This window comes from Tursiops truncatus, chromosome 20, assembly GCF_011762595.2.
Source record: "Tursiops truncatus isolate mTurTru1 chromosome 20, mTurTru1.mat.Y, whole genome shotgun sequence".
Classification (NCBI taxonomy): Eukaryota; Metazoa; Chordata; class Mammalia; order Artiodactyla; family Delphinidae; genus Tursiops; species Tursiops truncatus.
The window spans coordinates 12102071-12125453 of NC_047053.1; the positions used below are offsets into that span (position 1 = coordinate 12102071).

A 23383-nucleotide genomic window follows, 5' to 3' on the forward strand; every position below is an offset into this window, starting at 1 on the left:
AGTAACAACCACCTGGTGTCAGAGCACATGGGTTCCAGCCCTGATTCTGACGTTAAATGTGGCTGTGGGGACATCGCTTAAACTCCCTCCGCCTCACTTTGTTCATCTATAAAGAAAAACTGCCAACATTTCTTGAGTATTTCCCATGAACCAGTTACGCCATGATTTCATTTCATTTAATCCTTACCATAACCAATTCCTCCATCCTGGTGAGGAAATGGAGCCTCAGAAAGGTTAAGAGATGTGCCCAAGGTCACAGGGCTGGCAGGTGGCAGCAGCAGAATTCAAACCCAGAGCCTCTGCTTTTAACAATTCTGCCATTTCTATAGAGAATGAGGGCAGTGCTAGATGTGAGATACAGCCAGGCTGGGCTCCAGCAAACCCCTAGATTTCCCCTGGCTCCCTGCCAATGCCCAGCTGAGGAGTACCCCAACCTGGGCCAGGACAAGGAAACCCTGAGATTCCTCCCTGGGCCTGGCAAGCCAGGCTGGGGACCCATTCTTCTGGCAGATGAACAATGACTCAGACGGAGGCAGGCAGGGGGCACTGAGAAAAGGAGGGAGCTACACACAAAAAAAGGCCTGCCCCTCAAACACAGCATATTCACTTATCCTGACTTCCCTGGACAAAGATGGGGGTCCTCGTGGGATCTGTGCCTCCAGACCCAGAGGAATCCTGCTGGAGCCCCAGCTTCGTGGCATCTCCACCAACCCTGCCGCTTGCCCCTTTGAAGAGAGCTGGGCTGACTTAGAATCACATAATAAAAGGAGACAGAAAAGGCCTTTTCCACTCAGGGTCCCCTCTTCTTTCCCCATCACCAGCCCCACCCTCAGAAGGACTCTGCACAGGTAGGTGCCTCCTGTATTACATGAGAGTTGGGGGTGGAACTGGGGCTGGAACCTGCAGCTCGGTGAAAACCTGGACCAACGCCTTACCTGAGGCCAAGGGGATCCGTGGGTAGAAGTGTAGTCACCGCTAAATAACCCAATGAGTACGAAATAACCCAATACATACTGACGGTGTTCCCACTTTCTAGATGGAGAAATTGGGGCACAGAGGGACTAAGTAATTAGCTCAAGGTCACACTCCAAAGAAGTGACTGTGGCAGACTGTATTTTCCAAAGATGGCCCCACCATCCCATAATATATCCCCATTCCACATGCTCTTCTTACCCTGTGACATTAACACCCCTCCATTAAGCGGTGGGGTACACGTTCCTCCCTCTTGGATCCTGGTGGATCTGTGACTCTGGCAGAAGTAAAGCTGCATCCTTCCCAGGCCAGGTAAGAAAAGGTGAAATAGCGTCTGTCTGGCTCTTTCTTGCCCCTAATCCAGCCAGCACACTGTGAGGAAGCCCAAGCTAGCACCCAGAGGGGGCACACAGAGAGGCCTGTGTGGCGAGGAACTAAGACCTCATGCCAACAGCCAGCACCACATGCCAGACATGTGAGCAGCTGAGCCTTCAGACAATCCCCGCCCCTGGACTTTGAGCCACCCCAGAAGACAATGGCAGAGCAGATACAAGGATCCCCACAAGCCCTGCCCAAGCTGCAGATTCCTGAGCAAAATAAACAACACTGTTGTTTCAGGCCATAAGCTTCTGGACGGTTTATTATGCAGCATCAGATAACCAGAACAGTGAACCCAGCGAACTGACTCCAGAGCTGTGTTCCCGGCCACCCTGCAGTGGTCCCTGCTGGGAAAGACAATGTAGAGAAGGGGTATAGAGCTTAGGTCTGGAGTCAGACGTACCTTCATGTGTTCAATCATTCATCCATTCATCAAATGGTTATCACACCCCTACTTTGTTCCAGGCTCTCTGATAGTGCTGAGGGTATTTCAGTGAACAAGACAGACAAATCCCTGGGGGGACTAGGGGTGGAGAGGTGGAGGACAAGAGAGGGATAACTTTACAACAGGTATTTACAATAGGGTGATGTGATCCAAAGGGGAGTGGGGGTGGGTGGGGAGCTCTGTTTAGAGGGGACGATCTGAATTGGCCTCTCTGAAGGAGAGACCGTAAGGATGAGATGGTTGCAGCTTTGTGAAGAGTGGAGGGCACGGCAACAAGTGTCAAGAATAGACCCAGATTCATGTCCTGGCTCCACTACTTACTAGCTGTGTGACCTTGTGGAAGTGACCCAGCCTCTCTGAGCCTCCACTGCCTCATAAGATGGGGATGCTTGCATAACCCACCTCATAGGATTGTTCTGAGGAGCCAAGGAGCTAATACATGTATCTTGTGAGTTCAGGGCCTGGCACAGGAAGAGCTCCATAAATTTAAATGATTATGCTGAGGCCAAGGCTGCCAGTGGGATGCCTGGAGCCTCAGAGACCATTCTGCTCCCCAGAAACTGCCAGGCATGGCTACGAGGGAAGAGAATATGGACAGTGGAGGATGGGTGAAGAGGATGGGGGTGCACACACCTCCCTGAAGATGCTTCTGCCACCCGCTGCAGCCATCCTGACTCATCTCCTCCACCCAGGGCTCACCCACCCATCACCCTCAGCTCAGAGCTCGAAGGACGGGGCTGGAGATCGGACTGGTTGTCTCTCCCCAGGCCCCACCTGAACAGCAGTGGGCACCCACACAGCCAGTGGGAGAGAAGTAATTTCCTCAAGTCAGAGGGAGGGACAGGGACAGGAATCCCAGAAAGAGGGCAGAGCTGGGCAGGGCAGAAGACTTAGGGGCCTCAGGAGGCCAGGAAATCCTGCTGGGTAAAATGTCACCAGCCATCAGACCTGCACACCCTCAAGGACCCTGGAGAGCGCCAGGTCATGGCCAACTCACACACCCAGAGAAAAGAAAACGAATAAGCCGGGGCACACCACGATGCACACAGAGACATGCTCAGAGGACCACAGGTAACCACACAGACATGTGCAGACACAGTGATCCAGCAACACGCCCTCCAGGAACCCACATGTACAGATGTGCACACGCGCACAGGTGTGCCTCACTGTGCCTGTCTGCCTGTCACTCCCCCCCAGCTCTTGCTCTCTACCAGTCATCTAATTGGCAGGGTCCCCCAGGTGCCCATACCTGATGCCACCCAGCCTCGGTAGGGCCCAGCTAGCGCACCCAGCATGACCCAGGAAGGAGGCTGACAGCCCTGGATCTGAACTAGGGAAGGGGGTGGAATACCAGCCAGCCCGGAGATCAGGAGCAAGTTCAGAACCCAAACCAGGTCTCAGGCCAGGCTCCCCAGAGCACAATCCTTGCCTTGGTGTCCCACCTGCCTTGGGAGCCCCAATGGCCACTTGGCATTTTGAGAAGATAGAGTGGAATCTCTTTCTAACTTATCTATAAGGCCTAAAGCGTGGTGGCAAACACAGTAAAAAAAAAAAAAAACAAACAATAACAACAACAAAAAGAAAGTGTAGCACGGCAGACTGAGATCAGACATGATCCAGAACTTCTCACTAGAGAAGCACCAAAGCATTGAAAAAGGTGCGGGCAAGAAGAGAGTGTCATCTGGCTCTTAAAAAAAAAGGGGAGGAGGGACTTCCCTCGTGGTCCAGTGGTTAGGGCTCTGCGCTTCCACTGCAGGGGGCACGGGTTCAATCCCTGGTCAGGGAACTAAGATCCTGCATGCCGCAGCACGGCCAAATAAAATAAAATAAAAAGGGAGGAGATGGGTAGGCTGGCATTACTGATTGCCCCTCCTTTTTCTTTTACTAAACTTATTAAAAACAAAAGGAGTCCCAAATTACAGAGGTCAGAGGAGTCTTTAAATGACTGTAAATGAAGACAGTAGCTGTTGCAACCGCCCAGCCTAGGCTAGGTGTGACCTTGCCTGAAGGCAGAAGGATGGACACCATGACCTTTGTATTGCCAGCCTGAGGTGCCCCTGCATAAGCAAGAGGCAGCTGGACACCTTCCCCCATGTACGACCTCCCTCTGGGGAGGGCCACGTTGCCCAGAGATGGGAGAGGATAGGAAGACAAGGGTCACCGTGGTACCATGGCAACGGGTCTTGGCAGAGGTACATCCTCGCCTTCTCCAATCACCGCTCACAACGGGACCCAAGTATTTGCCGACAGCACCTCACCTGCCAACGTGGGTGGTGGCCCAGGAGGAGCAGGTAGATGCACTGGAAAAAGGAAAAGGAGGGAGCTTACAGGTACTGTACCCTGAAGTAGGATACCTGCCCCGGCTTATGCCCTAGGGCCCCCCCAACTAATCTTCAACCAGTGCTGTCCCTTCCCTCACACCACCTCGTCGCTCTCCCACCGGCCCAGCCTGTCCCTGCCACTCCAGACACCCCCCAATCCTCGACTCACTCCACAGCCCCGGTTCTGCCATCATTCTGGGCCACTCTCTGCCAACCTGCTCTCCCCTCCCTTCCTGTTCATTTTCTCTCGCCCTTCCCCACCCCTGTGCCCCGTCCTCCCCACTGACTGTGGCCCAGACCAGTGCCCATGACCATCTGGCAGTTCCAAACGCCAGCATCTGCCCTCTCGCCACCCGTCCTTTAAACACCTGCTTCCGAGCTGCCTGTTCCCCTCGCCCCTCTGCCCACCCTCCAGGCTCCCATGTCCTCCAGGGGACACAGCCCAGGGAAAGGCACATATGAGCAGCTGGCATTGTTGTCTCCAATCCACAGAATGCGAAGCAGAGCCGTTCAGGGGTTCTGGGAGACTGGGCCGCAGCTCCAGGAGGAAATGACCAGGTCAGGCATCCGGCCCCTGAGCCCAAGAGTCTCTGACTAGGAGGAGGTCACCTAATCCAGCCCCCTCCTCCACTTAAGTGAATGAATATCTGGGCCACCCAGAAGATGCTGTCTTCCCAAATATACGGAAATATTCCATTCACAGAGCTCTCGCTATGGACCCATCACCATGTTCAAAAACTTGATAGTATTTTATTTAATTCCCATAACCCCCAGATAAGGAAACTGAGGCTCAGAGAACATAGGAAATTTGCCCAAGGTCACGCAGTGTCGGTCACCCCAGGGCGTCCTTCAGACACTCTCGGTCCCACTTCCTACTCCAGCGACTTCTGCAATGACCGGTTCCCTGCAGGCTTTGAGAGCAGCCACGTGGCAATGCTTCTTCGAGGACCCAGCGGGACCGTCTTTGAAGCCGCAGTGCGGGGTGCCCACACGAACCCACTGGGGCCTCACACGTAAGGCCTGGAAGCATGTGGGAGTTAATGTCCACGGACGGAACAGAGCTGACGGATGAACACGTCCCTGTTTCTCTCCCCAGCTGGGCAGTTCTGAAACGCATCCCTTAAGGCTTCTCAGGAGACCTCCCAGGACAGAGCGGTAGTAAGATTAAAAAGAATGCATCCTCGGGTTCTGCTCTGGGGAAACACAGGTGGAAACACAGACAGTGGTGGAGCTGGGATTCAACCCAGGTCTGCTCCGCTGCTGCCACCACCATCCATGCTGGGGTCCCCTTCCCTCGAGGTTCAAGTCATTCTGAACCACAGTGGCTCAGCCACACTTGATCCAGACAGGATCCTGGTCGGCGTGGGGACGGGATGCCTGCAGCAGCAAGGTCATCTTCTCTGGAACTGAGGCCACCTCCCGATAAATCGCCTCACAGCCTGGGCTGAGCGGGGTTCCCAGCTAGCTGTGCCCTGGCCCTACTCAACTTTAGCGTCCGCCTCTGCCCAGAAATTTGGTGACTCTAAGTCCCCCATCCCATCCAATCCTCCCCACACCCTGCCCCCCGCCCTCCATTCCTCAACATCCTAGAAAGGAGGAGGAACCTGAGGTCGTTTCTGGAAGCCTGAGCATCCAGGTCTAGAAGATACCCACCCTGCCCCACACTTAGAAAATCCAACACACTCGCTTGGAGGTGAGGGCAGAGCTTCCCCCAACTCCTGCCCAGGTCTCAAAGACATGCTGGGACTTTCCAGGGGGAAAACACTGCTGGGGACCTCACATGCCCTGAGTCACTCCCAGCCTCCCAGCCCCAGGCAGCTGTGAGCTCTCTGTTTACTCCTCACTCTGCAGCAGGAAGAACGGAGTGGGGCGGTGCCTTCTCCCCTCTCCATGGGAAACTGAGGCGCGTGGGGCTTAAGGGACAGCCCCAGGGTCACAAAGCATGAAAAGAACCAGAGGGCCCTGGCGCCCAGCCCAGGACAACCCTATTATTCCCTGTGGAGGCTGCTCCAATGGGGGCCACTCAGCAGAGGCAGATCCCCGCCTTCAGAGCCCAAACCCCACTTGCATATAAATGCCCTTTGGTTTCTTAAGAAGGCTGTAGAGGAGCTATAGAAAACAGATGAGGAGAAAGAAGGACGTGCCCCTGAACCAGCTCCAGGTCAGGACACCCAGCATGCCCTGGACCCCCACCCAAGGCAGGCACCCCACGCTCATCCACCCAGGGCCTCCAGAAACGAGCATCAGGCTGATCCTGGCCCGGCCCCAAAGGTCCACAAAGGCTTCTCACACAGCACCCCACCATCCTCTCCCCTCCCTGCAACAGGCACAGGTTGGAGTGGGCATGGGGTGGGGTTTATGTCCTTTCGGAAAAAAACAAACCAACCCAGCCTAGCTACAGGGTCCTCCTGGGGGTCCTGGCTTTTTCCTCTCGCCACCACCTGTAAACACCCCACCTCTGAGCTCCACCTCGGTCAGCTACACACTCCATACAGGATGTGTGTGCGCCATGACCCACCCGTAGGGGTGTCTGAGGACAGTCACCCCACCTCCCAAACAACCCACTCCGCTGAACTGTTCCGTGGAATCGCAGCGCAGGGCTCACACGCGTCCACACGAGCTGATTTCTCTTTGCAAACACCTGCATTTGCACTCACAACATACACCACAATTCCACCCTGGGTTCAGTCGCACCCCGGACTCGCGTCCTGATCCCTGCTGACTACGGGATCACCACCCAGCCCCGAATCCGCTGACCTTCTGTGAAGCCGGCGCCCGGGGCTCACTCCTCGACGTGGACGGAATGGCAACAGTCTGTCGCGGCAGCTCTCTCGGCCCGCGTGCCCGCGGCGGCGGCGTCCCCCTTCTCCATCCGGCGGCGAGCCCCCTCCTCCTCGGCGACGGGCTGCCCTGGCCGCCCGCCCCGCCGCGCGTACCGTCACCGCGGCGCGCACGCGCGCACCCCGGCCGCGGCTCGCCGGGCACAAAGCGGCTCCCCCTGCCCGCCGCCGCCGTCGCCGCCACGCGCACACCTGGCAGTCGCGCCCCAGCCGCCGGAGCCGCGCTCGCCGCGGGAAAGCCCGCGCCTGGCCGAGGCGGGGCCCTCCTGCCGCCCTCCACGACGCCGCCGCCGGGGTCTGCGCCCCGGTTCCGGCAGTGCCCACCCGATTCGCCCCGCGCCGCAGCCGCGTAGCTGCCGGAAAGTGGGGGGGGAGACGGAGGGGCGGGTACGAGCGGCAGGAGAGGGCGCGGGGGCGGTGGGGGGCCGATACGGCGAGTCCGAGGTGCGGCGCCCGCGGGATGCTCCAGTCGCCGCCGCCAGGGGACTGCCCGAGGCGGCTCCTCGGGAACAAAGGCGCGGGGAGGGGCAGGCGCGCCCAAGGGACCCAGGGGAGCGGAGGAGGGGACAGCCCACCGGCCCACAGAAGTTCCTGGAGAATGGGGCCCGGGCCGGTGGGGAACGGAGGTGAGGAAAGATCTGCGGGTCCCTGGTGGATTGAGGAAGACACCGGGGCTCTCGCCAGCTCGGCGTGCGGTGGGGATGGAGAGGGGGTTCAGTGCTATCTGGACTTGGAAGTGGGAGGTTTCAGGGACTGCCAGAGTCCTTGAAACTGTCGTCGTCGTCCCCCCCCACCCCCCGCCTTCGACTTGGCAGCCGGGAGCTTTCATTCATTCGCTGCACAGCCATCCTCCCAGCTTTGGCCAAACCAAGGGTGTTCCTGAACTTGAAGGGGTTGAAGGCAGGAAGGGTGCCCTAGGGAGCCTTTGAGACGCTTGAGTCTTCCTCCCTAACCTCCACGGAGGGCGGCCTCTGAATATGGCTTGCACATCTCAGTGATGGGAAGCCCAGTCCCTCAGGGGGCAGCCCACGCTGTATTCGGGCAGCTCTAAATGTTAAAAAGCCCTCCATTTAATTGCATGGAAATCTGCATCCTTTCCGTCTGCTGGCCATGGCCTCACTCCGCTCTGGCCACAACAGCTTCCTGCTTCTGGAACATAGATAGGGCCTTGTTAACTGCTGTTTCACTTCCCATCTCCTGTGCCCCTCCCCAGCCTTTATGCGACACCCCTCACCAGCAGCTTCTCCATAGGTCTGCCCCCTGAGTCCTTCAGAACTCAGCTCAAATGTCACCTTCTCAGAGAGGCCATCCACCTCTTCCAAACTCCCCACACACCCACTGGTCACTCTTTATCTGATGCTCTGTTTCAGTTTGTTCAGTACTCTGGTCATCCCACAAGATATTCTCTTGTCTATGCGTCTATAGTCTGTCTCTCCCACTAGAATGTGTGTCCCTTGGAGGCAGGACCCTTGTCTTCCTTAAGACCAGGCATCGTAACCCCAGGGCCTGACCTGGAGCAGGGTGGCAAGCAAAAAGGAAGGCGGGTGGCCAACCCACCCTCTGAGTCCCTTCAGCAGCTTAGCCCATCACCCCAAAATGTAACCTGCTCAGCCATTCAAGGGTAACGTCAGCATGGTATTAGCAGAAGAACGTGCTCAATCTCTGTCCACAAAATAAATGAGGAAATGACAGAGCATTCCTCTTAGTCTGAGACAAAATAGCACTTTCCTCCTCAGCTCTGGACTCTACCCTGAGCTCTTGCAGCCCCAAGACACGAGCATTTTCTTAAAACATGGGGCCATACCCAAGCTTCTGGTCAACTGGAACCTCTCAGACAGCTGATCCCCTCAGCCTGCTGCTCAGGTGCAGACAAGATTGGAGGCCAAAATAGACTTCTCCTTTATTTCTGTTAAACTGTACCTTCTAGACTTGGACCTGGACTCCAAGCCTCCAGGGCACTTCGGGCCCAACTGTGCCATCTTGTCCGTTGGGACGGTGCCCAGGTTCCTGCCATCGGCAATGTCCCCGGCATGCTGCCTACATCCTTCCTCACCAAGTCCCTCATGAACACACTGAGCAGACTCAGCAAGGGCAGCCCACTCATCAGCCTCCCTAGCTGTGCCCTCCCCCAGCCCACATTCCTCTGTGTCACCCGCAGGCTTTGATGGGAAGAAAAGAACAATTTCTTGCTGAAACTCAGAACCACTGTCTCCTGCTTTACCACCCCCAGCCTACCTTCTAGTCTAGAAGACTAATCAGAAAAGCAAATAAGCTTCCCCCAGCAGGATGGGTTCCCAGGGAATTCACTCACTGCTGCTGGCCCTCTATCTCTTTCTTTTCTAAGTACCCCCAAACCATCTCTTTAATAACAGACTCTGAAACCTGACCAGGAATGATGCTAAGCTCACTTATTTATGGTTCGTGAACTTATTTCCTCTGCACTGATAAAAATTACCCTCGCCATCTCCTACTTTGGGGCCCACGCCACATCCTCTGAGAGGCAGTGCGCGTAGTGGTTGCAGGCACTGCCACTTACCCTGCGCCTCAGCTTTGTCATCTGATAAATGGGGAGTACAGTACCTAGATCATAGCATTGTCATGAAGATTAAATCAATTTATGCCTGCAAAGCATTTACAACATGACGCATAATAAACACACAGAAGTTAGTACAACTTTTGTGATATAAGAATACTAGTTGAGAGAGACAGCGCCGGGGCAAGTGAGAGCCGGACGGGCACTGGGCGACTCTGTGCCTCGCAGAGGAAAAATAATTAAGCGTGGGCAAAGGAGATCCTAAGAAGCCGAGAGGCAAAATGTCATCATATGCGTTCTTTGTGCAAACTTGCCGGGAGGAGCACAAGAGGAAGCACCCAGATGCTTCCGTCAACTTCTCAGAGTTTTCTAAGAAGTGCTCAGAGAGATGGAAGACCACGTCTGCTAAAGAGAAAGGAAAGTCTGAAGACATGGCAAAAGCGGACAGGCCCGTTATGAAAGAGAAATGAAAACTTCTATCCTTCCTAAAGGGGAAACAAAAAAGAAGTTCAAGGATCCCAATGCACCCAAGAGGCCTCCTTCGGCCTTGTTCTTGTTTTGTTCTGAGTGTCGTCCAAAACTCAAAGGAGAGCATCCTGGCCTATCCGTTGGTGATGTCGCAAAGAAACTGGGAGAGATGTGGAAAAACACTGCTGCAGATGACAAGCAGCCTTAGGAGACGGCTGCTAAGGTGAAGGAAAAGTACGGAAAGGATATTGCTGCAAACCGAGCTAAAGGGAAGCCTGATGCAGCAAAAAAGCGAGTCGTCAAGGCTGAAAAAAGCAAGAAAAAGCAAGAGGAGGAAGATGAGGAAGATGCAGCGGATGATGATGAATACGTTGGTTCCAGCGCAGTTTTTTTTTTTCTTGTCTATAAAGCATTTAACCCCCCTGTACACAACTCACTCCTTTTAAAGAAAAAAATTGAAATGTAAGGCTGCGTAAGATTTGTTTTTAAACTGTACGGTGTCTTTTTTTGTATAGTTAACACACTACCGAATGTGTCTTTTTTTTTTTTTTTTTTTGCGGTACTCGGGCCTCTCACTGTTGTGGCCTCTCCCATTGCGGAGCACAGGCTCCGGATGCGCAGCCTCAGCGGCCATGGCTCACGGGCCCAGCCGCTCCGCGGCATGTGGGATCCTCCCGGACCGGGGCACCCATGTCCCCTGCATCGGCAGGCGGACTCTCAACCACTGCGCCACCAGGGAAGCCCTCGAATGTGTCTTTAGATAGCCCTGTCCTGGTGGTATTTTCAATAGCCACTAACCTTGCCTGGTACGGTATGGGGGTTGTAAATTGGCATGGAAATTTAAGGCAGGTACTTGTTGGTGCACAGCACAAATTAGTTATATACGGGGATGGTAGTTTTTCCATCTTCAGTTGTCTGTGATGCAGCTTATATGAAATAATTGTTCTGTTAACTGAATACCACTGTCATTGCAAAAAAAAGAAAAAAAGTTGCAGCTGTTTTGTTGACATTCTGAATGCTTCTAAGTAAATACAATTTTTTTATTAAAAAAAAAAAGAATAATAGTTAATTTTGTGAGTGCTGAGTCACAGAGCTATAGCAGCTTCCTCTTCAAGCCTCCTGGGAGGCAGCCTTCCCAGGTATGAGATGAATAACTCCATCCTTCCTATCTTATGATTGCTTCCCTCCGCCATGGACTCAACTGGGCTCCTGTGACTCTGAAGAGCATTCTTGTTCTTTGGCTCAAAAAAGGTTAGCCTCAAGCCACCTGCATGGGCAGGAGGTCCCACCGTCCTCTTCTTCCCTGGCTGTTATCTTGGGCGGGTATAGCTGGCCCACATCAGTCTTGGAGCTAGCTTCCCTTCCAGCCTTCCTACCGGTGAGCCTGCATTATGTTCATGTGTCCTTCACTTGGTGCCTGATTAATGAGCTCCTTCTCTGGGCTAGGACCTCAGGATACAGAAGAGGGAAAAGGCCCTGCCCTCATGGACCTCACATTCCGGGGGAGCCACAGACAATGAACAAATAGGCAAATAAGATAACGTCAGGTCGTGGAGAGCTTTTGACGAAAGGAAAGGAGGTGAGGAAGAAGCTGCTTTACGTCAGATGGTGCTTGGCTCACAACAGGGCTTTGCACGTTGCCTGAAACTGATTCCGACCACGTGCCCTTCGTGTCTGTGCTTCGCCAGCGTGTTCCCAGGACAGCCTCCTTCTCTGTCCCTGCAAGCATTCACAACCATACATTCAGGATCGCATCGCCGCGCCCTTCCTGATACTCTTGCCTCAAGCTCTAGCGCGGTTTGGGTCTTTTCTCTGCATGATCTGAAATCTGCCCTCTAGAGTTTAGGGCATTTGTCTACCCTCCCACTTCCTGAATATCAAGAGTTCCCAGGTGGCCTGAGTCACCTTTCCCAGGGTTCCTGTCACGTCACATCATCATCCAATTAATTCTTCCTCTTTGGGCAGAACTGGATCCAGAATACCTGTCCCCTCACTGCTTCCTGTACCTTCAGAAATCGTCACTGAGACAAGAGAGAGCACATGCACTGCTCTTAGCTAAACAGGACTCCTGGCAGATGTCTGGGTAGGTGAAGTCTGCCATCATCTCTGAACCTTATTCCTGGGGCCGGTTTGGGGAGATGCGGTAAGAGCATGGTCCCTGTTCTCTTGCTGGCCAGCACATGGTGTACCCCCAAATGACATCACTTCCATTCTTCTTTTCCACCCCTGGGAGGAAAGACCTGTTCATTCTTGCCTTCAAGGGGCCTGCTAATTTAGAAGCTGGTGCAAAGAAGTTTTGATGGGGAAAGTGGGAAGAAAGGTCCTGGGTCAGGTCTAGCAGAAGCCTTGGGAAGGGGTGTGGCAGCAGCAGGGCTCCCGGGGATATCTCCATCGAGACTGCTAACACGGCTCATGTCTGTCCGCAGTGTGGAGGAAGAGTGGGCGGGAAGGAGCCTGGGAGCAGGAAGCTGGGTGCCCCTCACCTGGACTCAGGATCCTAGCTGGGTTCTCTGGCATGGCGGAGGAGAGCGACAAGAAAGGAAGGGCTGGCTCTACCCAGGTCAAAGCAGGGACTGCCCAGCAAATATGCCAGCCACTCTCCCTCTTAAAGAGGAACCAGCGGGACTTCCCTGGCAGTCCAGGGGTTAAGACTCTGCGCTTCCACTGCAGGGGGCACAGGTTCTATCCCTGGTCCGGGAATTAAGATTCCCACATGCCACACGGTACGGCCAAAAGTATAAAATAAAAGGAACCAGTTGATGATCTCCAGGCATCGTTTCACTTGAGATTCATGATCTTCTGATAGAAGGCAGGGAAAATATGATCATACCCATTTTACGGAGGAGAAAGCAAAGAAAATGATTTGCCTCAAATCACTCAGTGCATTCTAGGCTTGACAAGCACCCCGGCTGATAGACTCTTTCAAAGACCCTGCAAGGCCTCTTTGCCACTGAGGACTGTGGTTCTCCACTGGGAGTTTATGGACCAGTGTGGGACTGCTATATAATAAGTACCAACTGGAGGGGCCTGGACAAAGGATGAGAGTAAGGGCAGTGGGTCCCCTTACCTGGAGGGAGACTCAAGGTCGGCACGGCTGAGGATGCGATGCTGCTGGGGGCTGTAGAGCCACTGGAAGGCTGTCAGTGTCCTCTCCTCAATTCGGAACCGCCCTTCCTGCACATACCTGCAGGCGAGACAGGAGAGAGTGAGGAGGTGGGCAGGCGGGGCTCTGCAGGGATCCTTTGGGAGTTGGCCCTACTTGCTAGAAAATGATAGATGAGAGGTACCTGTCCCCAAATATACCCCCTGCTCGTCTGCCAGAAAGCCCTGTTTCCAGAGAGCCGCCATTAAAATTCCCTGAAGAAGAGGCAGCTACAGGGAGCAGGTTTCAACTCAATAGATGGAAAAACTTTTTACAAGTTAATTGTCTGGGACTTCCCTGGTGGCGCAGTGGTTAAGAATCTGACTGCCAAGGCAGGGGACACGGTTTCGATCCCTGATCCAGGAAGATCCCACAGCCAGGTAGCAACTAAGCCCGTGCGCCACAACTACTGAAGCCCACGCGCCTAGAGTCCGTGCTCCGCAACAAAGAGTAGCCCCCACTCGCCGCAACTAGAGAAAGCCCGCACACAGCAATGAAGACCCAATGCAGCCAAAAATAAATAAACTAAATAAATAAATTTATTTTTAAAAAGTTAGTTGTCTGGGGCTTCCCTGGTGGCACAGTGGTTGAGAGTCCGCCTGCCAATGCAGGGGACGCAGGTTCGTGCCCCAGTCCGGGAAGATCCCACATGCCGCAGAGCAGCTGGGCCCGTGAGCCATGGCCGCTGAGCCTGCGTGTCCGGAGCCTGTGCTCCACAACGGAAGAGGCCACAACAGTGAGAGGCCTGCGTACCGCAAAAAAAAAAAAAAGTTAGTTGTCTGAAGTTGAAAGGAGTCACTTAGAAGGAGTGAGTTCCCTGCCACCAGAGGTATGTAAGCAGAGGCTGGGCAGGGGATTCAAGCATCAGACAAGTGTCCATTCTCCAAGCCCTTTATAAGACTGAGACATTGGATTTCTTAAGTTCACAGCAGGAGAAAGTCTGCTCTGGAGTGGGGGTCATGAGTCAGATGTCAGGATTAGATCTTCCAGAACCTCAAGGGTCACTCACAGGGTCCCAGCCACCCTCTGGATCGACAATCAGCCCAGAGCAAGGATCGGGGAAGCTGAACTGGGCAAGGTGAACACGAAAGGATCTCACCCACCCTGGCCACCCATTCCTGGTAGAATCATAAATCTGTCCATTAATTCAGTATTTATTGAGGGCCCACGACAATGAGCAAAAGATACATAATCCTGCCATCCTGGAGTTTACAGTTTTGTGGGGAGAAAAGCCATCAAATAATCACATGAACAATATATCATTTTAAACAGGCCCTCTCATACATTGCCAGTGGGATTGTCAATTGGTACAAGCCCTCTGCTGGATAGCCTGACAACATCTGTCTAAATTATACATGTAATTCCTCTGTAATCCAGCGATCCCCCTTCAGAGAATTTATCTACAGATTCTAGCATGTTGGACAAGGTAATCCGTGGCACTGTTTAATAAATAAATAAAATAAAATAAATTTATATTAAAAAACAATGTATCCTGGAGCTCTTTGCATGATAGCACACAGAGAGTGCCCTCAATTAAAACACTTTTTTAAAAAATATTTATTTATTTTTATTTTTGGCTCCGTTGGGTCTTCGTTGCTGCACACGGACTTTCTCCAGTTGCAGCAAGCAAGGGCTACTCTTCATTGCGGTGCGCGGGCTTCTCATTGCGGTGGCTTCTCTTGATGCGGAGCATGGGCTCTAGGTGCGTGGGCTTCAGTAGTTGTGGCACATGAGCTCACTAGTTGTGGCTCGCGGCTCTAGAGCACAGGCTCAGTAGTTGTGGCGCACGGGCTTAGTTGCTCCCCGGCATGTGGGATCTTCCCAGACCAGGGCTCGAACCCATGTCCCCTGCATTGGCAGGCGGATTCTTAACCACTGTGCCACCAGGGAAGCCCCAGGATACGTTGTTAAGAGAATAAAAATCAAGTGCAGAAAGGGCAGTATGTGTACTTTATGTTTAAAAAGGGGGAGAGAATAAAGTAGGAATTCCTGTTTGCTTATCTTCATATGTAGAAATTCTGGAGACACAAAAGCTAATAAAAGTAGTTACCTGGGTAGGGGTAAGGGAGAGCTGGGGGAATGGTGGGGATGGGGGAGTGACTTTTTAACAGTGTGTCTTTTTATACAGGAGAGGTATTACCCATTATTCCAAATGTTTAATTGTGTGTGTGTGTCCGTGTTATGAAATTACAAACTGCAATAAAGTGCTATGAAAAGAGAAAGTTGTGCAGGTGCTCTGATGTTGCCCGATGGGGCACAGGCTATCTGCTGGGGGAGGAGATTTCCCAGAATGCAGGTTGCTGGAGGGCAGAGGGCTTTCATTGCTCCTATGATCTCCCAAACCAAAACGTCTGGTCCCCGCCTGTCTCCCTTCACTCTCTTCGATATGATCTGATGGGCATTTCAGTAAGATCATCCTGGTGGAAAAAGAGCAAGGTAGCCAGGTTAGATGTTCCTGGAGGGGTCCAGGTAGGACAGTGTTGGTTTGTACAGGGGATAGTGCTGGAGATGGAGAGAAATGGGAGGACTCAAGTGAGCGAAGGAGGTAGTGTCCACTGGTCCAGGGGATGGGTTGGACATGGGTGAAGGGGAGACAGACAACAAAGTTGTTCCTGAGTTCCTGGTTTGTGTGGGCATCTGGCTGCAGTGCCATTCAAGCTGGACAAGGACAAGTTTGGGAGGGAAGATCCTGACTTTATGACTTCCGTTTGGGACATGACCTATCTCCATGACCTACTTCCTGCCCCAAGATGACTCCTGTCCTATAAAACCTGGCTCAAAACTTGTCTCCTCCAGGAAGCCTGCCCTGATTAATCCCATCCTATTCTGAGGATGAGTTTCTATGCCTTTCCCCATCCTTGGGCTCCTCGATATGCGCTCCCCCTCCTTGCCATAGCCACCCCTCCTCTCCCCGACTCCCATTTCCCCAAGGCAGGTGTAAGGGACTGTCCTCCACTCTTTGCAGACACCCTGACCTGGATTCTACTTCCCAGCTTCAGGTGACTAATTTTTCCACTGTGAGTCCCTGAATCCTCATCTGTAAAATGGAAGTACTAATAACACCCACTCTGAAGGGTTGTTAAGATGATTAAATGAGATAATGCCAGGGAAGCTTCTGTCACATGGTCATCATTATCTCCTTTCCTCCCCACCATCCCCATCAGTCCTCACCAGTCACTGGCTTTACCTGCTTCACCGACGACAGACAAACCCACTCCCTGCACTCTCTCCTCCAAGCTGCACATCAAACCCCTCAGAACTGGTGGATCCCATTTTAGAGATGAGGAAAAGAGGCTCAGGGGACGGAAGTGAACTTGTCCAAGGTCACACATCCAGGAAGCAACAGAGGCAGGCCTTCTCTGCACCTTCAGCCCCTGGCATCCAGTTCCCTCCGTGCACACACACATCCTTTCCTCCTCCATACCAGCCCCCACTTCCCAACACAGATCTTGTCAGCTCCTCCCCTGCCCAAAAAGGTTAGTGGTTTCCCACTACATATCAACTGCCCTCCAAACAGCTCACCTGAGAGGTTTAATTCTTCCCCACTTTGCTCCCCGCCAGCCTTTCCCACCGTTACATGCCCCCCCACCCCCGCCCACATTCACGCATACAGACCCCTGCATTCCCCATCTGTTTGTCCTTCTCCAGAGACGCCCTGCCTTTTCTTACCTCGGAGCCTTTGCTCAGGCTGTGCTCAGATCTCAGTCGCCCTCCCTCCATCTGAGTCTTGCCCTACCCCACCCCAACTGCTCAAACCACACTGCTTCTAAAAATCTGTCCCCACGCCCCCAGCCAGAATCCGAAGTTGCTCCAAGGTTCCAGGGATGCTTTGTTTAACCTTGATCACAACGTTGCTCTCTGCCCGCGTGAGTTATTTATGTGCCTGTCTGTCTCCCTGCTAGAGTGCAAAGACTGTGTCTGATCTTCTCTGAAATCCCTGCCACACCCTCACCCAGCACCCTGTTCGACTGAGCCAGTTTCCATAAAAATCACAACAGCCACAGTGATCAACTCACTACGTTCTTGGGCAGTTTCTTCCACAGAATGCTCTGACACAGATGATCTCCATTAATGAATCCAATTTGCTAACATTAGTAAGTGTATTTTCTGCACTGCACTTCATTAAACATAGGAAAAACAGAACACCATCCATCCCCAAATATCTTCCCTATTAATCTGTTTTGTACCTGAAATTCTATTGAACAGTACACAGAAGGAGATTAAATACTGCAAAGGGTCAACCTTGTAAGGCACGAGCAGCCATTAAAACTTGAGCAAGGGGCTTCCCTGGTGGCACAGTGGTTAAGAATCCACCTGGCAATGCAGGGGACACGGGTTCGAGCCCTGGTCCAGGAAGATCCCACATGTCGCGGAGCAACTAAGCCCGTGCGCCACAACTACTGAGCCTGTGCTCTAGAGCCCGTGAGCCACAACTACTGAAGCCCTTGTGCCTAGACCCCCTGCTCTGCAACAGGAGAAGCCACCTCAATGAGAAGCCCACGCACTGCAATGAAGAGTAGCCCCTGCTCACCGCCACTAGAGAAAGCCCACACACAGCAACCAAGACCCAATGCAGCCAAAAATTTTAAAAATTAAAAAAAAAAACCTTTAGCAAGAACCAGCTTCTCAGATTATCCCTGGAAAAGTAGGCATCAAGACTTGGGCATAGTCAGGGACATTTCAAAAGGAATGAGAAAAGGGGGGGGAGGGGTAGAAGTTGCTCATAGTAAGAGTCCCCCAGTTGTGGAGGTGGGTGACACCTCCAGGAGGATGCAACCCACCACCAAAAGAGAGAAGGGTCAGGCACTTTACAGGTTACACTTATTTTTTCAGTTGAACACTGGGGAAGGTCAGGCAGGCATCGAAACCTGAACCTTGAAAACATTTTGCTAAGTGAAAGAAGCCAGTCACAAAGGACCACATACTGTAGGATTCCATTTATATGAAATGATGTCCAGAATAGACAAGTCCATAGAGCGAGAAAGGAGACGAGCGGTTGTTTAAGGCTGGGGGAGGGTGGGGCGGGAGGAAATGGAGGAGCGGGACTGCTGAAGTTATGGGATTTCTCTGGGGGATGATGAAAATGTTCTAAAATGGACTGTGGTGATATTTGCACAACCCTGTGAATATATTCTCACTGAATTTTACACTTTGGGTAAGTTGTGAGGCACGTGAATTCCCATAAAGCTGTTGTTAAAATAAACAAATATCTAATAGTGCATACTGATATAAATAAGTGATTGAATAAATAAATGGGGAGGAAAGAGACAAATCTCGGGTGCGGAAGAATTCCAAACAATATACGGAAACACTCTGTCCTCAAAGAGGTGAACTATAACTCCACTCTACTTAGACATGGGCTTCACAGAGTAACTTCCTTCCAAAGAGTATACACTATAGAAAGGGGGAGGGGAGCAACTTTACAGTGGAGAAGACTGACAAATACTACCTCAGCCAGGTGATCAAAGTCAACGTCAACATTGATAAGCTATGTTGATAGTACGTATCCTTGATATGATGCATGACAATGGCACTCTATCCTCGTGGTCTTTTCCCCCCAGAACTCATGACCCCAATCTAATAATGAGAAAAACATCAGACAAATCCCAATTGAGGCACATTCTACAAAATATGACCAGGACTCCTTAACACTTTCAAAGTCATCAAAAACAAGGAAAGTCCAAGAAACTGTCACAGCCGAGAAGAAGAATTACATTAATTACTAAATGCAATGTGGTATCTGGATGGGACCCTAGAACAGAAAAAGGACATAAGAAAGCTAAATAACCTATGGAACTTAGTCAAAATAATGTATCAACATTGGTTCATTATTGTAACAAATGTACCATACTAATGTAAGAAGCTAATAATATGGGAAACTGGGTGTGGGGTATATGGGAACTCTTTGTACTATCTTCTCAATTTTTCTGTAAATCTAAAACTGTTCTAGGGACTTCCCTGGCAGTCCAGTGGTTAAGACTTCTCCTTCCAAAGCAGGCAAAGGATGGGGTTCGATCCCTGGTCGGGGAGCTAAGATCCCATATGCCTCATGGCCAAAAAACCAAAACATAAAAAAAAAATAAATAAAATAAAAACAGAAGCAATACTGTAACAAATTCAATAAAGACTTTTAAAATGGTCCACATAAAAAAAATCTTAAAAAAATAAAACTGTTCTAAAATATAAAATTTACTAAGAAATTAAAAAAGGCATCTCCATGATAAAGAGCTTTTGTAGATTAATATGAAAATATATATATATATAATGAGCAAATCAACATGGAAAAAAAGGACAAAGGAAACAAATGAGGAGTTTACAAAAATAGAAACACAAATGACCAATAAACATAAAAAAATCAACTTATATAAGAAATAAAAATTAAAACAACAGGGTTTCCCTGGTGGCGCAGTAGTTGAGAGTCCACCTGCCCATGCAGGGGACACGGGTTCGTGCCCCGGTCCGGGAAGATCCCACATGCAGCGGAGCGGCTGGGCCCGTGAGCCATGGCCGCTGAGCCTGCGCGTCCAGAGCCTGTGCTCTGCAACGGGAGCGGCCACAACGGCAAAAAAAAAAAAAAAAAAAATTCCCTAAAAGGTCATCAGTAGAGGCTAGACAAAGAAATTATGGTTCAACTTAGAATGGAATACTTTACAGTCAGTAAAAAGAATGTTGCCAGAGCACTTTGAAATGTTTTTCAAGTACTCACACAGCCTTAGCCTCTAGCTTCTGTCAGTTCCTTCTCCCAGATCTGAAGCCCCACCGTCATAAACTGGGCAACAGGCCCTCAGAAATAATCAGAAGCTAAAAAGTCATACATATCTAATAATGAGCTGAAGAACCCAACCAAGTTCTAATTTAGTTTTTGGTACTTTATGGAGAGTTTGGAGGAGGAGCCTCCAAAGCAAGAGCTGCTCTAAAAGAGTAGGTAGACATCAGACATATTTGTTGCCCAATGAGTATTCACCACCCTCTCTCCCACTCAAAATTTTGTTGTTTGGGTGGAGTTAACCCCAGCCCCCAGTTCCCAGGATGAGCATATGACCCAGCCTGGCCAATATGAGCAGTCCATCCCCCTTGCCATGGTGATTGGCTGAAGGATGGCCATGTGACCCAAAACAGGCCAATGGGATAACATTCTGAAACTTCTGCTAGAACCGCTGAGAAAGGGAAGCTGTCTTTCCCGGAGGGTTGTTCGTCTGGAGGGCTGCCTGCGGCTCCTGAGAGCCACCTCACTTCCACAAGGGAATAAAAAGGGAACAGAGGAAAGAGAAAGGAGAGAGTAGGGCGTTATTTGGTGACATTATTTGAGCACGTGAATCCAGTTTTGCTTGAAACATGGAAAGTTCTTGGTGTTTTCAGTTACATAAACCAGTAAATTCCCTTTTTCTCTTAAGCCAATTTGAATTGAGAAAACTGATTCAATCTGAAATCCTGGAAGCAGAGGCCAAGGCTGATCATGTTGGGAGTGTGCCATGGAGTTCAGAAGGTGTCTTGCCTTCAAGAGTGCTCCCTGCCAGGGCTTCCCTGGCGGTGCAGTGGTTAAGAATCCACCTGCCAATGCAGGGGACACGGGTTCGAGCCCTGGTCTGGGAAGATCCCACATGCCACGGAGCAACTAAGCCTGTGTGCCACAACTACTGAGCCTGCGTGCCATGACTACTGAAGCCCGCGCGCCATGACTACTGAAGCCTGCTCGCCTAGAACCCGTGTTCCACAACAAGAGAAGCCACTGCAATGAGAAGCCCGCACACCACAAGGAAGAGTAGCCCCTGCCCACCGCAATTAAAGAAGCCCTACGCACAGCAATGGAGGACCCAATGCAGCCAAAAATAAATAAATAAATTTATCTTTAAAAAAGAAAAGAGTGCTGTCTGATCACTCAAGTCACGTCTTCAGGACCTTCTCAGAGCAATGGGCTTTTTTAACCAGGAGTGAAAGGTGACCTAAAACCTCTATTAGGGTACTAGGGACTTCCCTGGTGGTCCAATGGGTAAGACTCCGTACTCCCAATGCAGGGGGCCCAGGTTCGATCCCTGGTCGGGAAACTAGATCCTGCATGCATGCCACAGCTAAGAAGTCCACCTGCCATGACTAGAAAAAAAAGAAAGATCCCGCATGCCATGAAGATCCCGCGTGCCGCAACTAAGACCTGGTGCAGCCAAAATAAATAAATAAAATAAATAATAAAAAACAAATAAATAAAAAAATTTTAAACCTAATTAGGGTACTAATAATGATTTATGCTTCATCAGGTTCAGCCCAAGATCCAGCCCAGACAGGCATCAGGGCAGAGAGAGTCAGAGCAGGAATCCAAGCTCTGCCCCTTTAACACTCTTCCTGTTTCCTCCTCCATGAAGTGAGAGAAGGAATCAAACTGCACAAAGTGATCTGGGAAGTTCTGGGATCCTAGGGTGGTGCCTCCTTTCCAGGGAGAGGGCACTAAGTAACTGCCCACTCCCCACCAGATCTTCAAACAGATTAACTCTACTTTTATCTGATTTATGTACTGAGGTTTCATCTGAAGAGTAGCTCCACTGCTAAATAATAATTTTGATTATTTGGACTTTGATTCTTGGAACCCTTGAACAAAGGCGGGATGGGCTGAGCAGGCTGACCCACTGACCCCTCTCCTGCTCTGACATGCTGAGGTTTTTTTTGACAAGGTGAACTTGGATGGGCAGCCAGGCCCTGTGTTCAGGAAATATGAAGCGAAACAGAGGAGGAGTTAAGCCCCTGGGGAAGCCCTGAGTTCAAACCCTGACTCTGTCACTTGCTTGCTGGGTGACATTGATTAACCACTTTCCTTCTCTGAGCCTCAGTTTCCTCATCTGAAAGAGGGGGGTGCTAATGCCTTCCCCTGAGTATCACTGTGAAGAGTAACTGAATCAATGCCTGATTATGGTAGAGCCAGTAGGAAGTGCTCTGGAAGCCAGGTTGCTATTATTAACGATTTTATTGTTGTTCTTTGTATTCAGGCTACAGAATGTACCTGGTGAGAGGTGTTCCGGAATGCTACTTCAAAGATGCTCCTGGCCCTGGTTTGGGTGGGATGATTTGCGATGGGGAGGGGTCCCAGCCAGACATTCTTGGAGTCCTTCCAGGGCAGGAGTGGGCTGAGCAGGCTGCCCTGCATTCTAAGTTCCGCCAAGCAGAGGTCAGGCCCCTGGTTGAAACGGCCCTGAACATTCGGACAACAGGGACATGCGCCCAACCCCTTTGCGATGCGTCTGAAACCCTCTTGGCCTGCAGTCTCGCCACCTGACACCAGCAGGCTCTGATTTCCCAGCCTGGGTAGGACTCGGTGGGGTAGGGGCAACCACCCACCTACACGGGGACCTCTTCCCTCCCTTCCTAGGCCCCCCTTCTCAAACACCCTATCCCCCAAGTGCCCACAACCACCGGTCCGCGTGTAGGTGAACTGAAGCACCTCCTTGAACAGGAGAGGTGAGAATTGTAGGTTGTGCCCTCTTGGGCGGGGCCCAGTCCTTGGCCGACCCGAGCAGCAGAAGGAATGAGGGTAGGAGGGGGTACCCCACTGCACAAAGAGAGCTAAGGCGCGGGGAGGAAAGTGAGGAAACCCCGCAACGAGTCTGTAAGGAGGACCGGGGTCCCTCCAAAGCCTGACGTCAGGAACAGGGTCCAGGGTACCGGCGACGATCGCTCTGGAGAACCGCAAAGACCAAGCTCGGAGACGCCGGATGGCGATGACCAGGTAGCGCAGCGCCTCTCGTTAAACCCGGCCCCTCTGCCTCCGCACGAGAAGAAAGTTCGGGCCAGCGCCCCCGCTCCTTCCCGCGCCCGGCCCAGCCCCAGCACGCGGGGCGCGAGGGTTCGCGCCCGCACCAGGCCCCGCGCCCCCCGGTGCTCACTCACCAGCGCACCAGCTGCCAGCGCTTCTCCCCCGGCGCCCGGCGACCCGTCATGCCTCCCGGCCGGCGCCAACTCCCTATCCGCCGCGGGCCTCACGGTGGAGGCGGCTCCGGCTGCCGCAGGCCAGTGCCGAGGGCGCGCTCCGCGGCGCGGGTCCGGCGGGCGGGGCGGGCGCGAGGCGACTCGGCCGGAGCCCAGGCGGTGCGGCCTGCAGCGCGCATCCCCCACGGGCGGCCGCCGGCCCCGCCCCTGGAGCCGGCCGGGGCTGGGTCACCGCGCTCCTCGCCGCGGCGGCGAGACCGCAGCCTGTCCGCCTCGCTGCCTTCACCCACGCCCCGCCTGCCCAGCGGCGCAGCAGAGCGGGCTTTCTGAGGAGCACGGGGACAGGAGTCAGGTTCTCCGAATTCCACTGTG

At 52.2% G+C, this 23383-nt stretch overlaps 1 protein-coding gene across 2 annotated transcripts in view; it reads right to left on the reverse strand.

Annotated features, from left to right (window-relative positions):
- Positions 1-23119, reverse strand: part of RAP1GAP2 (RAP1 GTPase activating protein 2) — a 218772-nt gene extending 195653 nt beyond the window's left edge. For both annotated transcript variants that reach the window (XM_073798113.1, XM_033847049.2), the window contains exons 1-2: positions 22973-23119; positions 13025-13141 (exon numbers count right to left, since the gene is read on the reverse strand). In XM_073798113.1, the coding sequence (XP_073654214.1) occupies positions 13025-13141; positions 22973-23022 (167 nt within the window). In that variant the 5' untranslated portion in view covers positions 23023-23119. The remainder of the gene's footprint in view (positions 1-13024; positions 13142-22972) is intronic.
- Between the last annotated feature and the right edge of the window lie 264 nt (positions 23120-23383).